The 17795-nt window shown below is 41.7% G+C and overlaps 1 protein-coding gene across 1 annotated transcript in view; it reads left to right on the top strand.

Annotated features, from left to right (window-relative positions):
- The first annotated feature begins 2211 nt into the window (after window positions 1-2211).
- Window positions 2212-17795, top strand: part of TPH2 (tryptophan hydroxylase 2) — a 60255-nt gene continuing 44671 nt past the window's right edge. The window contains 6 exon segments of the mRNA XM_033161586.1: window positions 2212-2245; window positions 2248-2348; window positions 8726-8878; window positions 11069-11252; window positions 11357-11457; window positions 16389-16456. Coding sequence (XP_033017477.1) covers window positions 2227-2245; window positions 2248-2348; window positions 8726-8878; window positions 11069-11252; window positions 11357-11457; window positions 16389-16456 — 626 coding nt within the window. The 5' untranslated portion in view covers window positions 2212-2226.

Below are 17795 nucleotides of genomic sequence, written 5' to 3'. Positions count from 1 at the left end.
AAGGGTGACAGTTCTCTCCATAGGTGAATTCATCAGCATGTGGGGGAATCTACAGCAACCCACAACTCTTCAAAATTATGTTCAGAGGGTTGGGGGCCCTGGAACAGATTTAGGGTTGTTCACGTTTCTGTGGGGAATTGCCAGAAATTGCTTGAAGGATTGTTTTTCTCAGAAGTCTATTTCTGGGGGCGGGGGGGTGGAACCAAAATCCAAAATGAGTTAAAAGCAAATGTTGTATATATGGACTTGGTCACTTTAGAAGAGAAAGGTGAGTTGTTGCTGCATTAACATGAAAGAACTGACGCAACTTTCAGTTATGAGCACATAAATCAGAAGGTGAAATCTCTTCAGTCCTTGGCTTTAATATCACCGGCGTGCTTATCTTTATCAGTTAATAACTAAAGAGCCCATTCTGCAAATGCCAACAATTCAAGGCCAGCAGCTGTAGGCTTCATTTCCTGCTTACAGGAAATAATTTTTGAATCACTTGCCCTTGTTCCCTCCATAGAGCTTTGGCATTTGCATTATGTTGTACACAGAGCATAGAATATGCTTTTGAGTATTTTTTTAAATGAATACATTTTATGATACTGAGAACTTCACACAATTTAATGAATATTTACATGTGTTGCTTCTGGAAATGAGAGCATTACATGGTGTGGCTTCCATGTGTATGTATGTATGCATGTATGTATATTTATCTTTAGATCTTAGTTGTGATTTTTTTTTTTAAAGTTTCAGTAGAACTGGTGTAAGTTACTTTCACAGAAATATGTTAGACACTCGATAAGTGCGATAGCAGGTCTGGGAGCTTCTAAAGGCATCAGCAAGCATTTTATGTGCGCAGTAGAGTATTTTTATTTTGTTTTTATTATTTATTGAAATTTATAGTCTATCCTATTAAAGCAGTGTGCAGGATGGTTTTCCTCATTAAAAAAGATCATACTCAACAAGATAAACTTGACAGTCATAAAGGGTGAGACATCTGCTGCCAATATGTGAGAATCAGTTTTGACCAATTTCTCCCTCCTGTAACCTTCCACACCTCACATATTTCTGGGGTCCCCAAGGCATCCAGAGCAGCCTTTTGGGGAGCTACTGGAGGGGTGGGGAAGGGTAAAAGCCTTTCCTCCCCCCCGCCCCTTCCAGACGGTTACATTTATGTAAATAATGGAGGTAATTTTGCACGGGCATGCTTCATTATAACTGATAACAATTACATTTCAGGTAGCCTAATCCTAGAGTAGTTAAAAGTTCTGCCATTGGTCTAATAATGACTGGTGGCAAACCTCTATATCCCCCTCCTTTTAAAAAAATGTTAGTTTTCTCATTGGCATACTGAAACTACCATTTGTAGCAAGATCATGGCAAATCAAGCTGGAGAGGTGGTTGAAGAAGCAACCTAAGTGTAAACTTCAGCAGTAATCGTCACAGATTAATTGAATTGACCAGATCAATTGGTTCCTACGAGCATTTGGAGGAGCGGAATATAGCTATCGAGAGTGCCACTGAAAAGCAGCAGACAAAATAATGCAAATGATTTCCCCCTTCATTCCTTCTGTAAAATATTAGCAATCTTTACTCTGGGATGGAGTGATCTGGGTGATATGTTACAGGTGGGTAGCCGTGTTGGTCTGCCATAGTCAAAACAAAATAGAAAATTCTTTCCAGTAGCACCTTAGAGACCAACTGAGTTTGTTCTTGGTATGAGCTTTCGTGTGCATGCACACTTCTCAGATGGGTGATAGGTTTCTGTTCCGTGGCAGCATCAGATATAGGCGCCACAGCTTGCTTTAAATACCAAACTCCAGTACCAACGTTTTATCCAAGTTTGTTGCACTGTCCTCCTTTGGTAAAGAAACACATTGCCGACTCTGCAACGAGCTATTAAAAAAAATGCAGCTAATGTTCAAAGCTTATCAACTTGTGACAAAAGGAGCATCTGGAAGAAGCAGCCAGCAGCCTGGGATTGCTAGTTAATATCCTGCATTTGGAAGAGAGCACGAATATTTCCCTGCTGCCGTGGGGCTTTAAAGGTGCCAGTTCTAGCGAGGCTCTCCTAATCAAGCCTTCCATCAGTCTTGCCTAGACATATAAAAACCTTCACCAGGGGGTAAATCTGGGATTGCTCTTTGTTCAGCACCAGCAACAGGGGACAGCTCTCGGCAGGCAAACTTGAAGCCAGTGTCCCCCCTGCTGTGGAGAGAGAAAATTGCACAGGCCACTATGCAGCCAGCAATGATGATGTCTCCAGTACATACTGGGCACAGAAGGGGCCGTCTCTGGATTCGCTGTGCCCCTGGAACACCCACTACATGGCAACCGTAACTGTAAGTATCTTGGGCACTGCCAATCTAGAATGAATAAATCTGATGTTTAAGACAGCTTCGGGATTTCCCGTAACTTCTTGGAACACATGCAGGATTCTTCTTTAAACAGATTGCTTGCTTGGGCTGCAGCTATGCTGGGTTGGTTGTCAGTTTTCTCCCCCCTGTCTGCCAATCCCATAGCTAGCTCAACCTATTATACACAAGTAATCAAGAAAGGATTTTATGGGAACAAGCCTTTGCAGGGAGATGTCTCTCACATACATCCTTTGAGTGACTTCACTTCTGTGCCTAGGTACAGAATTTAATCCGCTTTTGTACTGAAAGCTCACTTTCCTCACCTTGGGATTTGCAATGTCTGCTTGGTGATTTTTATTTTTTATTTTTACTTGTGAAGTCTATTTTTTCTCTCTTACGACACCCTAAGGCTATGATCCTAAGCACATGTGCTTAGAAGAAAATCACATTTGAATTAATGAGAGTTTCCTCCAAGTAGAGCTGATGGAACTAAGGTGTTAGATTTACCAGTATTTCTGAAACCAGTAATAAATACCTACAGAAATTCAAAAGGGTGTGTGAGAGAGCTGTCCTGGTTCAAATGCATTGATACGTCATGCATGATAACTGTTGGCCATCACTGGTGATGTCATTTAAAACCAAAGTAAATTTCTGAATGATTTAGAGCTATGTGGACATAGTTTTAAGTCTCTTATTTAATAAAAAGATCTGATGAAAATAATAAATGTCCCTTAGCTGACAGTAAGGCTTCTGGACAAAGGAATGTTTCCCCTCGTCATGGCAGTCTCTGCACAGCCTTAATCTGCTGACAGGGTTGGGACTCCTCTAGCCAAGCAAGACCATTAAGTACAACCCAGTGTCTCTGCCATAGCTGTGCATTCAAAGGGTAATCAATCTTTTCCTGCAATGAACCTTTCTTTGGGATTTCTGTTTTTGTTTTTTTTAAAGACTGGTGAATATTTGATGGCGACAGCAAAGCAGTCCCCTGCAACAATGAGCATGCCACTAAATGTAGCTAAAATACACAAATGAAGAACAAGGTGTTAAATCTTGTGAATCTGCACATACATACCTGTATTAGAAAGCGATTGAATATAAGAAGTCAGTCCTTTCTGTTATCAGGTTGTGGTGGGTTTTTTTTTTAGATACTCACATTTTGTGATTCTGATCTTGGAAAGGCATAACTTTTTGATTGTGTCAGTGATTTGTTGTGGATGTATATCTTTTGTAAATGGACCCTGCAAACATATAATCTAGTTTGACCTTACATTTGTAGCTCTGCAGCAGTGGTAGCCAATGTCTGGAACTACCTAAGTAAATTCTTAGATGTGTTTTCCTGCCAAAGCAGGAATAATTATTCCTTTGTCAGTTTTGTTTGGTGGCAATATCACTGGATACACTTAAAGAGAGAGACGTAGGTCAAATTCCATCGTTTCATTCTGTCAGGGATTCTTCAAATGTGATGAATTTCTATCTTCCACACAGAACACTTGTGTGCATGGAATAATGAAAATCATTCTGGTTTAGCCGCATATGCTGCTGGTCCTCCTGAGGAGGCACAATTTGACACAGCATCTCAACATGCCTACATTATGTGCACATGTAGCAAAATAGGAAAATCTCTTACTAGTGAAACTGTATTGTTCTCCTTAAGCCAATTACAGTAGCCACAGGTTCTTTTAGATTCCACTTGAATGGAGATGAAATTACACAATACCCGGTCAAGGGTTATGAACAGATCGTTCTATTTTAGCACATTAGCATAACACATGGAGCAGAAAACAGATAATAAAATCACCTAGGTAGCAAATTACCTATATTTTATGTAGATCAAGTGCCACCCCTCTGGGTTAGACAGGGGACAAGTCTTTTTACCACAGCACCAGAAAATGAAGCTAGATCTGGTCTTCAAAGACACCCAATATTGTTTCTGCTGTTTGGTTTTGCAGTGGTGGAGAGCAGGGAAATAAATGCCCAGTGCTCATACTCCCCCCCCCCCTCTCTGCTTTTATGCCTCCCGAATTCTCACACCTGATTTCAGTCCTGGCTGGTTCTTATAGGCTAAACATCATTTACAGTCCAATATATACAAATGTCAACAGCAATTTCTCCTAGCAGCAGCTTTTGTCATGGCTGATGTGGCCCTGAGAACCCTTTGATTAAGTGTTTTATCTTGTTTGCTTTCGTTCTTTGATTATACTTGCAATTTTCTAACAATTAGCAATTGTAAAAGTGGCTTTCAGTGTATTAAGGCTTTTTATCTACTTCACATATTAGTTGTCTCATACATTAATGTGCATTCATTGACTTTAATAGAAACAACCTACTGAGTGCCCTCAAGTTAAATGATGCTGAGTATCCCTATCATCTTGCACTAAAGAGTGCTAATTCAACATATTCTCTCTTCACAATGTGAGAATAAATAGGCACAAAGTAGGGGTGTGTGCTAAGCACAATATTCAGCTGGAACACAGATTTGGTACTTTGGTAAATGCCTCAGTCTAAAGAACTTTGGAGGCTACCTGATTTGGCTCAGGGTCAAAAGCTGTATCTGTTTCAGGAAAATTAAGCTTTATTCTTCTCACCCCACTTATTATTATAAGAAAATATATTTAAAAAGTTGTAACTTTTTTCCATTTTGGCAGAATTAGCTGAAATCTGCAGCCATGTGGCCCTTCCAGAGGGACTAAAGCCTGCTGAGATAGACAAATAGGTCCAGGGGTATTTGTGTTGGTCATTTTTAAACACACACACACACACACACACACACACACATCTCCCCTTTAACTTTTCCATATTGGACAGAATTGGATGAAATTTGCCATAGGACAGGGCAGAAGATGATCAGAAGGGGATGTATCAAAAACATGGAGTTGATCATGGCGTGTGTGACTGTTCTAGGTGAAGTCACACTGCCCACAAAACAGCAGGTTTGCATCCTGTATCTGCACCCGCTCTTGGAAGCCATGATCTGTGCTTTGTATCAACTTTACCTGATATGTCAGAAGTGATGCCTCCTGAAAAAAACACAGTTATATAGACCCTCATAACCTCTTAACTGGTAGTGTAATGTAATAGGTGGGATTGCCCTTAAAGCAGACTGGAAACTACAGTTTGTCCAGAATGCAGTAACCAGAGTAGTGCAGCATGTTACACTATTGTTGTAAGAGCACCTAGATTAAAGCCTAGTATTTCAAAGCTTTAAAAATCTCATATAGTTTAGACCTGGGCTATGTGTAAGGGAATATCTTCTCCCATACGTGCCTCTTCGCTCCTTGAATGAATCTAGAATCATGATCTTGCAATCTTGTGGGCAGTGGCTGTGCTTTTAGTTTGTAGGAACGCAGGTGGCGCTGTGGCCTAAACCACTGAGCCTCTTGGGCTTGCTGATCAGAAGGTCGGCGGTTTGAATCCCCCTGATGGGGTGAGCTCCTTGTTGCTCTGTCCCAACTCCTGCCAACCTAGCAGTCTGAAAGCAGTGCAAGTAGATAAATAGGGAAGGTAAACAGCATTTCTGTGTGCTCTGGCTTCCGTCACAGTGCCCCATTGCTCCAGAAGTGGTTTAGTCATGCTGGCCACATGACCCGGAAAGCTGTCTGTGGACAAATGCCAGCTCCCTCAGCCTGAAAGCAAGATGAGTGCTGCAACCCCATAGTTGCCTTTGACTGGACTTAACCATCCAGGGGTCCTCCCCCCTTTTACCTTTAGTTTGTAGTATAGTGACTAGCAGCTATGTTATGCATTAAAAAGAGCAGCAAGCTCTTGTGAGTGGCAATTCCATCAAAGGTGAGGCTGAATTCTCTTGATCTGCTAAGTAGTGTTTCCCTCATTTCTAAAATTTCCTTCCAACAAATCTTTGACAGCGCTGAATATTTCAGCCATGTAGGCATGCCATGAAAGGCAGGCTTTGAATAATTGTATCACCATGAATTTCACTATTTCAGTCTTTATTGTTGGTCTCTGACTAATTAAGCAAGGTCCTGAGCTGCTCCGCCATTGCTTCCATATTTAACCTGAAGAGGGTATTCTAGTTTCCAGCTATAGGCTGCTAACTCTGAAAACACATTTAGCAAGTCATCCATATGATTAAACAATCACTTCATTAAACGTTTAGAGTTAATTGTGTTTTAATCAAAGCAGGTCCCTCAGGAAGAGTACTCAGTGCTGAGGACTTGATTGTCAACAATTCTGCATTATTTTGACATCAGTGAGGAAGTGACACCCCCCCCAGCTATATATTTCTATGTGGAATCTCATTTTCAAGCAAAACTGTTCTTTATATATCTTACAAGTGTTACATTTATGGAAAAATGTCCCAATCAAACAAGGGAAATCTGTGAATAGGTTCAGGTTCCTTTGCTGGGTTAAGTCCTGCACAGAAAAAGGGATGCTTCAAAATCCACACAAAGATTATTAAATGGTTGGCAAAGAGAAGCATGACAGAAGTAAGAGTCTGCAAGATTAGGCAAATGGCCCAACTAGTCCAGCATCTTGTCCTCACAGTGGCCAACCAAATGTCTATGAGAAACCTGAAAACAGGACCTGAGCACAATAGCACTCTCCCCACTTGTGAGGATAAGGTTGTCAATGGCTACTAACTCTGGTGATTATGTTCTGTCTGCACTATCTGGGTGTCAGGAATGAGCCAGCTCCAAGCGAAGGTTTTCAGCCAAATGCAGAAAGCAGCCAGGAACAGGGAAGCTTTGATGTTAGTCAGACAAGGGAGAGCCGGCAGCTGCAGAATTTGGCTCTTCCTGACCTCGACAGGCGAGTTGATAAGACAGTAGCTGAGAGCAGGCTAGAACACAGTCAAAGCTTGCCGGAAGCTCAAATTGGAGCGAATAGACAAGGAGACAGTTCGTCAGAAAAGGAAGAGGTTGGCACTAATCCAATCTCTCTGAGGAATCAGCAAATAGGAGGGCTTCTAGACAGGAAGCAAAACAAAAGATGCAAGGGGCGTTGGTTCAATATATTCTGTAGACACAGGAAGGAATCTTCAGAAGGGTCATCTTGAGTAATGGTACTGGAGGCTTTGTTAGAGCCGTCCGGAGCTATCTGTTTGTTTTTGCAATAAATCTTCCTTTTTAATTATCTACACTTACTGTGTTATCAAGCTGGGAACCTGGACTCCTGACACTGAGGCAGTATGCTTCTGAATGCCGGTTGCTGGGAGGGGAGAATGTTGTTCAGCTCAGGTCCAGTCCTGCTTGTGGGGCTTCCCAAAGGCTTCTAGTTGGCCATCATGAATACAGAATGCTGGACTAAATGGGCCACTAGTCTGATCCAGCAAGCTGTTCTTATGTTTGTATTTGATTCCAGCAACTTGTACTCAGAGACATACAGTTTCTGATGGTGGAGGTAGGACACTGTGGCTACTAGCATTTATAGCCTTAGTCTCCATAAGGCTACATTTCTATTGAATCTCTGCAAGGACGGCAAAAAATATATTGAGTATCTATGGAAATTTTTGGTATTGTTTAAGCATTTTCACCTGCCATCTCCTCTTCACTTAGGATCACTAGTATTTAAATAAAAACAAAACTATCATAAACATGCTAGGCAGGATTGTTCCAGGGGTATACTTCTGAGATGAAGGCAAAACACAGATAGCAGGCGTCTCTCAGGGTTCACCATCCACTGCAAAAGGCCACCTTGCCTCACAAATCTCGTTAGGGTCGTTTACCAATTTTCCATGCTCTAAAGAGGAAGATTCTTCCAAATTCCAAAGCCATAACTAAAGCACAACTATTTTTTATTTATTTAAAAAATCATAGCTAGTCTTTCATTTGGCTTATCCAAAATGGTGCCACTTTCCTTTTTTACTTTAGACAAAAAGGGCTGTAAAGTAACCTCTAATCTTCACCCAAAGGCCCCCAACCCCCCCCCCCAGATGTGGAAATGCTTCAATGGGAAAACAAGATATGAAAGTGCAATTTTCATTCCCATCCAATAATATGTAATCAAGCAAAGGTGCAATCATGAAATTTTGTAATGTTCTATGTGTGACTCACATCTGAGTTTATAATGCAGAACTCAGGAACCATAATTGTTCTGCAAAGCCTGTGAAGTTCAATTTCTCATTGGCAGAAGATCCAAGCTGGAGTTTTATTAAAGAATTATAATAACCAAAAGTTCTAGCAGTAGGATAACATGCTCCATGATGCTATTTCATTGATCTTTCCTGAAAGAGTAATCATTCATGTCTGCTTGTAACCTGCAATTCTTCTCCTGAGTACACCTTTCAAAATGGAAAAGAACCTCTCTTGTAGGAGATATCTAAATACTAAAATCAAGCAAGAATAGTCTGCTTGAAAGGAAAGCTTAACGTTTTCTGAGGGGTGCACAGAAGCCCATCTATTTTGCAATATATTTTCTTTCAGCTAAACAGAACCAGTTCTGGTAAAAATGATGATAAAAAGGACAATAAAGGTGCAAGCAAGAATGAATCAACATCAGAAGGAGGAAAGACCGCTGTGGTGTTTTCTTTGAAAAATGAAGTTGGTGGATTGGTGAAAGCTCTCAGACTTTTCCAGGTAAAAAAACAACCCCATCTTTTTAAAACAGGTGACTGGAAGAATATATTGTGTGGATCTATTATGTGTTTACTTCAGTGCTGGCCTTCTCATGAGGCAACTGCCTCAGGTGGCAGGATCCACAGGGGCAGCAGACCCAGCCTCCAAGGAACGCATTGTTTGCTGCTGCCACTGTGGTAGCATCAATGGGTGTGGCACACTCCTTGGAGGCTTAATTTGTCATGCCACCTCTATTCACCTATTGGTGAATAGGATGCAGTGTTGGTGTCCTCCCTGTCCCCTTGTTCCTGATATAGATCTTCACTCACCGCTTCTTCCCTGCTAGCCCCCTGCTATTTTATGGCTTGCCTAACATGCCAAAATATATTGGGCTGGCCCTGGTTTATTTAAATCCCAAGAAACTTTGTGTATTGATAGCTGTCAATTTGAAGCTTGAGCCAGACAAGAGGAAGAAACTGAAAGATCATGGTCTCAGCTTGAGGGTACTCCTGCACCCAGTGCTATCCTGGGGCCAGTAGCTAAATATGTCGTTTGCTGACTTCACCTAGTGCGCTGGCTGCAGCCTTTCTTAGAGAAACACAGACCTGGCTCCAGCCCTTTCATGCCTTAGTTATATCCCAATTAGACTACTATATGTGAAGATACCTCTGGAGTTTCCAGACTGTCTCCAATTGGTACAAAATGCAGCTGCTGGAATTTTTTTTGCAGGGCCTATTGATTGGATCACACCCCTCCCTTCACTGGCTACCAATTTGTTGCTGGTCTGAAAGCTCTAAATAGCCTGAGAACAGAATACTTTAAGAACTGCCTCCTTCCGCACAAATCTACTGGATTGTGAGATTGACATTTGAGGCCTTGTTCTTTCCCTCTGATATTTGGTCAGCATGTACAAGGGTGGGCGGGCTCTGTTGATTATCTCAGGTGTCAATATCCTCCTGGTGTCAATACACCTAGCTCCATCATTGCCCTGAACCCTCCAGCCTATCTGGCAGCAGGTGAGTATGTCAAGTCCAAAGTCTGGGGATCAAGCCACATAAGCAAAGTCTAAAGGTCAGGAAACACAGTCCAGGGTCAATTCAAGAAGCCAAGTCTGAAGTCCACCAGTCAGGATACAGTCCAGAGTCAAACCCAAACACAGTCCCAAGCCAAGATCCTTCAACACGGGCAGCTGAGCAGACACAACACCTCAGCTCTGGTGCTCTTTTGTACTTTGCATGCTGATTGCAGAATCTGGGCTTGATGAGACATGTGACCCTCACCTGTTCCAAGCCTACTCCAGCTGAGGAATCACAAACCTTCTTCCAGAGCTAGTGAGCCCCACCTGTCCAGCTAGGGAGCTGGGCTGTGGGCTCTTGCCTCCTCTTGCTGCTCCCTCTGCCTCAGAACCCACCTTGTTTGTGGGGTAGGGAGTCCTCTGCCTCTGGTGATGGGTCCTGCTGCTCTGGTTCCTGTGCATTGAACTGCATTCCTTCACCATCCTCCATCAGCCTGTGAGTACTTCCTTCACCATCCCCTGATTGCCATGGTGTGTCCTAGTCCTGGCTACACCCCATGCCAGGATCCTCTTCCTCCTCCCCATTGTCCTGCCAGTTCATGACTATCATTAGTTATTTTTCACATGGCACTTGAAGTGAATATGTGAAAAAGCAACTACTTTGTTGCAGAACAGAATATTGTTTCCATACTCTTGATGTGGTTGTTTCTTTGTAATATGTTTATGAAAGCTATTTGGCTTGTCATCTTGATTATTGCTGATAGCAAAGTGGGGTAACAATGTTCAGTTAGACTAAAGTAGATTGAAATAAATACTTTTCTTGTATCTTCACACTATTTCATTTCTTGCCCATTAACTTAACTTGTCTATAAATTGGGCATTGAATAGTATAATTTTTTTACAGTGAACACCTGTTTTATAAGAAATGGCCATGGCAAATCACCTTTAATTATCCTACAATAGTTACAGTTTTCAGATATCTAATAAAATGGAGCAATTAATGCAGGCATAATTTTACAGCACACTTATTGAACTAAAAATAACAAATAAGTAATTTAATACAGATGAAGGATTTTCTTAACACAAATGCCTTTATATGCACATTAAACTACATCCTGTTCAGAACACCCATTAAACCACTTCTCTTCTAAATGAATTCAGTGAGTCAATGAACCAATCTTTCCTTCTGTCTACAGGAGAAGCATGTGAGTATGGTTCATATTGAATCAAGAAAATCCAAGAGAAGGAGTTCAGAGGTAGAAATTTTTGTGGACTGTGACTGTAGCAAGAAAGAATTCAATGAGCTCATTCAGTTGTTAAAGTATGAAACGAACATTGTAACTCTGAATCCACCGGAAAACATCTGGACCGATGAGGAAGGCAAGGCTATTGTTTTCTCTTTCAAAATTTATCTCAAAATTAGCAAAGCTTTGTGAAGAAGCAGTGAGAATCTGATGCCTCCAATCACTCTGTATTTCCTCCAGAGCTTGACTGTGTTCCTTGGTTCCCCAGGAAGATTGCTGAATTAGACAAATGTTCCCAAAGAGTTCTAATGTACGGCTCTGAACTGGATGCAGATCACCCTGTAAGTGTTCAGTAAATGCAGCCAAGTAAACATTTGTGACAATTTGATGATAAAGAACTGAACTTTCTTCTTCTTCTTCTTCTTCTTCTTCTTCTTCTTCTTCTTCTTGTAATTAGAAGTATTGCTATAATTAAGAAATTATTATTAAATATTATTATTTGAAATAACTTATTAAGTAGCTTAATTTATATCCTTTCCACCAAATGGCACCCAAGGCAGTTCCATAACTCTAATTGGAAGAAAATACAAAATAATAATGGAACAAAACATTACAGAGTCGTTATACAGTGGATTATGCAGCCCATGTTGTTTTATACTTACTCCTGTTGTAGAAATGATAAATTGCTTAGGATGAGATACAATGTCTTGTTGGCAAAGCCAAGCCATGAAATGTACAATATCCTAGGCAGTGGCATTTTCCTAGAACTGGATGCATTTCTTTATTAAGTATGCTTGATCCCTTCAGCTCATTTCATAACCATGATGCTAATTCCAAAAACCTTCACTGAATGCAGGAGGGAGGTGGGTTTCTTTAGAAATCCAGGGATCTTTTGTGACAACGTATAATACGGAAGATATTTCAGGAGTTTCCTTGAACCTTCCCCTTTGCAATGACACTTCATCGCATGGGCCAATGTCTCAGAATTTGTTGTAGGCTATCTAATTCAATTTTCTGCTTGATACTGGAAATCCAGAGCTGTCAAGCTTCTGATTGGAGTTCTCCAGCAATAAGAAATCCACCAGCATCCTAGGAAAATGGTACTGTTGTTGAACTGCTTTTGGGAGGAACATAGGGAATGATCTTTTACTGCAGGGATGGAGAATCTATGACCTTCCAGATGCTGTTGGACTGCAACTCCAATTAGCCTCCCATCAGCATGGCCAATAGCCAGGGATAATGGGGGCTGCATTCCAGCAACATTTGGAGAACTACATGTTCCTCATCTATGGTCTATGCTAACCAGCAGTGGCTCTCTAGAGAGGGTTTTAGACTGGAGTCATTCCCAACCGTACCTGGAGATGCCAGAAATTAACCCTGGGCATTTGCTTTACCATTCTTTCCCTGTTCATATTCTTACAAAGTTTCTTCTGATGTTCAGCTGTAATCTACCATCCTCTAACTCAAGTTCCTTAGAACTAGCAGGAAACAAGTCATTGCCCTTTTCTGCTTCCTGAGGACTGATTCACCACTTTGATTTCTCCTGCCACCTGACGCGCTTCAATATGACAGACAGATCCCAAAAAATATTCAGCTAATGCATTTCAGATTAAGGTGCAAATCCACTCAGGTCGTTTTCATGGTCTACAACTTCTGCTTAAAAGAGATGCTTTAGAAGACTTGGGATAGCTCTCTTCTGTCCGCTCCCCACCCCTGCCAGCTATTATGCTGTATTTTCAGCATGACAGAGCTGCACAAGCTATCACAAAATAAATAAATAAATAAAAATGACGAACAAACTATCCCGTTGCTTTCTCTCTCCCCCCCTTTACCTTTTAGATTACTTTTTTTCCTTTTTTAAAAATGGTGCATGTAAGTGTTGCGCTCCAAAATCACTTGAGTACTTAAAGTTATGCCCACTGCTATTTCACTTAAAAGAATATAGATATTAAATGAGCATTCCTAGCGGTGTGGGAGGGGAAAGAAGAAGGCAATTGAAAAGCTGCTCACACTATGGGAGATAATTATGAGGTAGAAATCATAGCATCCTTTAGGCTCAGCAGGAATGCAGCCTCCATGCAGGTTCCTTGTGTTTCATCCCTGTTTTTAATATGGCAGCACTGTTTCAGCTCATATTTCACACACTCTGCAAGGCTCACGTACTGCCAAAAGCCACGACTCCAAAGCTGGGGGGAAATTAACCTCTTGAAAACATTTGCCTTGCCTTTTCTCTCTCTCTTCAGGAAGGGAACTTGGGAAAACTGAAGCCATCCTGGCAATTCAATGGGTATTGAATTAAAGAAAGAAAGAAAGAAAATGCCATAGATTTTGTTCTGTGACTGGCAAAAGTATCCCAACTCTTCATGACTTAGAGCATCATTGCCAAAATCAGCACCAGGCCTAATGGAAGCTTGGCGTACTCAGAAATTGACTTGCTTTTTACAAGCCTACTGCAAACTCCTTCCACTTTGATTTTTTGTAGCCCTCCAGATGCTGTTGCACTACGACTCCCATCAGCCACAGCCAGCACTACCAATAGTTAGGGATGGTGGGAGTTAGAGTGCAACAACATCTGTGGGGCTCTCCACCCCTGCACTAGCAGATCAGTTACTCCTGTGTGGTGGCGAGGTGCTGGAAGGTTGGAGTTAGGTGGGCTATATGGCCTGCCCTGCCCTTCGAAGCTAGCTTCCTGCCTTCAAGTACTGTGCCAATGATGATAACGTTGAAGTAATATTTAACTACTAGTATAGTTGTACCTTGGAAGCTGAACGCCTTGGCTACCAAACAAATCGGCTCCCGAATGATCAAAACCCAGAAGTGACTGTTCTGGTTTTCAAACAATTTCCGGAAGTCGAACGTCCAGCACAGCTTCCGTGGCTTCCAATTGGAGCTCCCTGCAGCCAATTGGAAGCCGCACTTTGGTTTTCAAATGGTTCCAGGAACAGACTCCCGAAACGCATTCTGTTCGAGAACCAAGGTACATCTATACAGTCAGATTCTGTCCTAGAGTGCTCAGGTGTAAATGAGGATTGGGAAGGCCCATGTAGAGAGGGAGGGGGTGTGACGGGCCCTTTCAGTGTCCCACCAAGAGCCCTCACAACTGTGTAAAAAGTTTCCCCTGACTGTGTCTCTCCCTAGGGTTCACCGACGACTAAAATGAATCCCCAAAATGATATTATGAGAGATGTCCTCGGGGTACCTCAGTTCTCCACGTTCTTAAAGTGAAACTCCTGCCACCTTGGGATTCTCCCGCCCTGGGTTCCCAAACTGCTGCAGCTTGCCCGTTCCTTTCTGGCAACTGCGTGGCACCTTTGGCTTCCCTGCCCAGTCCTCTGTGTGTTAGGTAAATAAGCCACCCATCCCCTTTCTCTCAAGGAAACCTCTAGTGCTTTTCCCCTCAACCACACCTCTAGAGGTACTGACGCACTGCCAGAGATCACGAACGTTGAACAACAAAAATATGTTTATTGAGGTAACTTATATATATTTTAGAAGTTAAGGTAGAATGCGGTTACAATGTTCTTCAATTGGTTACATAAGCTTGGATACAACTTTAAACAGGAATAAATGTCTTCCTTTCCTAACCTAAGCCTAACCTCCAACCCGCTCTCCCTCTCACCCTTACTCCCTGACCCACAACCCACAACAACCGCCCCAACTGCCATTCTCCCCTTTTAAAAGGTGGAAAAGACCCGCCTCTGCGATTGTGCTGCCAGTCATCTAGAGTGGGTGTTAACTCTTCGAGTGCTGGGCACCTGCTCACACCCAGGCACAGGGTTGGTCCGTTACAGGGGGCAGCCGGGTGCACTTGCTCTGGCCTTGGAGGGCTAAGCCAGGCAGAGGCCCCCTACCATGTACTGACCGCTTTCTTCTTCTTCTTCTTCTTCTTCTTCTTCTTCTTCTTCTTCTTCTTCTTCTTCTTCATTTTCATTGTCTTCTAGTTTATAACTTTATTCTAACAAGACTCCCCACCCCAGACAAGCTCTGCACGGGCCTGGAAATGGTGTCCTGCACCTTTGGTACAAGAGGTATCTTAGCAGATTATAGCTAAGGACCCCCTTTCACCTTTTGCTTGTGGCCACCCTATTTTGTACATGGAGGGGTGGGGACTACATTGTCCTTCACCTCAAGCTTCACCTTGCCCTTGGGCTGGCCCTGAGCAGGAAATCCCAAGCTACTTTGGGCCCTGATATACCTGTTTAGATGTGAGACAATCTGGAACTGACCCGAGCCCTGGATCTGGATTGTGATTCGGAAAAAGCAAATCTGCAAAAATCACACTGACTTGCATTGTGAAGCTATAGCTTTTTTTTTCCTTTTTCCTTTTTGTATTTTTACATAGGTGCATGAAATTTGGACACATGGTAGCCCCTTAAAAGGGGATTAGCAAAGAGCCACAGGTTTTCATGGTAGCCACCTCTAAAGCTTGCCTTTAAAAAAAGAAAAGAAAAAGCAATTAAATACTGTATCACATGGATATATGTAATGTTACATTGTACATGTGCTGCTTGTGCACTGAGAATGTATGCTACACTCATAAGACTATCTCTTACACACACACACACACACGGCAAAGTACTAATAAAGGCAGACACATAATCCATACCTATCCTGTTGTTGACTAGGAAATACAGTGTAGTGCTGCATTTTGATGTATTCCCTGCTCCAAACCAGCTTTGATCTGAAATAAGAAAAAGAACAATATACATGTAACTGCATTTTAAGCTGGTGATATGTACATAGTCTTAGTCAAGTTTCGTTGTAGTAAAGGGCTGTTCTTGTACATCTTGTTATGTGTTTGTGGATGCAAGACACCAATAATTCCTGCATTTACTAAGTGTTAGTTAATCAGTGCTTGGAGTATCAAGATGGGCTGTCAGACACTGAATTTAATAGTGTCAAAATACAGGCCAAACCAGTTTTTACATGCTCAGGAAATCACCTGGATGAAGAGCCATGATGGAGAACAAAAGAAAGGTGATTAACAAAGTAGGTTTTACCGGTATATATGTGCACATAAACCACATATCATAAAGACACCACAGTCTCTGCTGTGCCTCATTTCCAAAGGAAATGTGGGCCCCTGGAATCTCTTGCCGCTTAAAGATTTGAGTGGTGTGTAACAATATCATTACATTTGCTAACTGCTCCACAGATGGCATGAATTACAATATTAATAAGAGTTATTTTAGAAACCACTTTGATTATTGATTTTTCTTCTTCTGTTGTTAATTCTCTTTGGTATGCATTCAGTTTCTTTTATCTGCTTTAGGGATTTAAGGACAATGTGTATCGGCAGAGAAGGAAATATTTTGTTGACGTTGCCATGAATTATAAATAGTGAGTACAGAACTTTGTTTGTTGTTGTGGAATTGCTACTGATTCAGAGGGAAAAAAGACACCACCTGCTTGGGTGATAATCAAGCAGCAGCCATGGGGAGTGGCCCTTTTACACAACTGAATTGGTAGGGTGAGCATCTAAACTGTGCTTATTTTGAGTTCAGCTGTGGAATGTAGGAAACTGACTTACCAAATCAAGCCATTGTCCACTTGAATGCGAAGCCTGAGCTCTACCACTGAACTACAGCCTTCTCCTTGACACTTTGGGTCATCACTTCATCTCCGATATTAATGAATGAATGAATGAATGAATGAATAGAGAACCTCTCTGTCTGGTGCTCTCTACCTGCTATACTCCTCCTAAGCCACACTCTTGCTTTGAACCTTCCTTGAGAATTTTTGCCTAGCTGGCATGTGTCCCTTGAACTCTCATAATGCTTCTTGCTTGCCTGGTTGAGAGAGCTGTGTGAGGGCCAGGAAAAGAACAATGACCTCCCTGCTCACTCCCCCTTCATGCAAAGTGTGTGTCAACTCACATAATGGGCTATGTAAAGGTCAAGTTAACAGAAAGTTAACACCAGCAATTAAATGACTGGCATTTTGTTTGTTTGCTTGTTTGTTTCATAAGATAAAAAGATGTTAAGGATCCTAGTGTGAACATGGTGAGGCAGCCCTGTTTAGGGAAGCTTTTAATATTTGATGAATTATTGTATTTTTATATTTTGCTGGAAGCCGCTCAGAGTGGTTGGGGAAACTCCCAGCCAGATGGGTGGGATATTAATTAATTAATTAATTAAAAATTATTATTATTATTTATTGGATACCAAAAGTTGTAAAACAAGCAAAATACTTTATGGTATGACTAAGAACTTAAAAACTAGTATGCAGCTTGCTTTCTCAAAAAATCAATTCAAATCTTGTAACCTGACAGCACCAATTCAAAAACACAGGTTTAGAAACAGAGCAACAGCACCTTGCAATGCAACCAAAGACGAGCATTTGGAGAGAGTGATGCTGAAAACAATAGGCATAAGCTTCTTGTTGAAGCCAATGAGATTAAGTCCTTAACTGGATAAAATATTTACTGTGTAGTTGACCTCGTTTTGCAAATGTACGTAATTCTGAACTGTGGGTTCACAAGGCAACCTTTCAGAGAAAGAGCATATGCACAGCACCTGGAAATCATACTTTTGAACAGGATTAAACTAATGTAAAAAATGTGTCAAACATAAGGGTGGCTGTCATGAAAAATCCACCCTTAGTTTGGTAAAGTACTGAGTGAGCAGGCCTTATTCACTGAATTTTTCAGAGGCTTCTATTCCTAAATTGCTCCTGTTCT

This window comes from Lacerta agilis, chromosome 10 (genome assembly GCF_009819535.1).
Source record: "Lacerta agilis isolate rLacAgi1 chromosome 10, rLacAgi1.pri, whole genome shotgun sequence".
NCBI lineage: Eukaryota > Metazoa > Chordata > Lepidosauria > Squamata > Lacertidae > Lacerta > Lacerta agilis.
The sequence above is the reverse complement of the archived record's forward strand: the minus strand, read 5'-3'. Positions and strand labels throughout refer to the sequence as shown.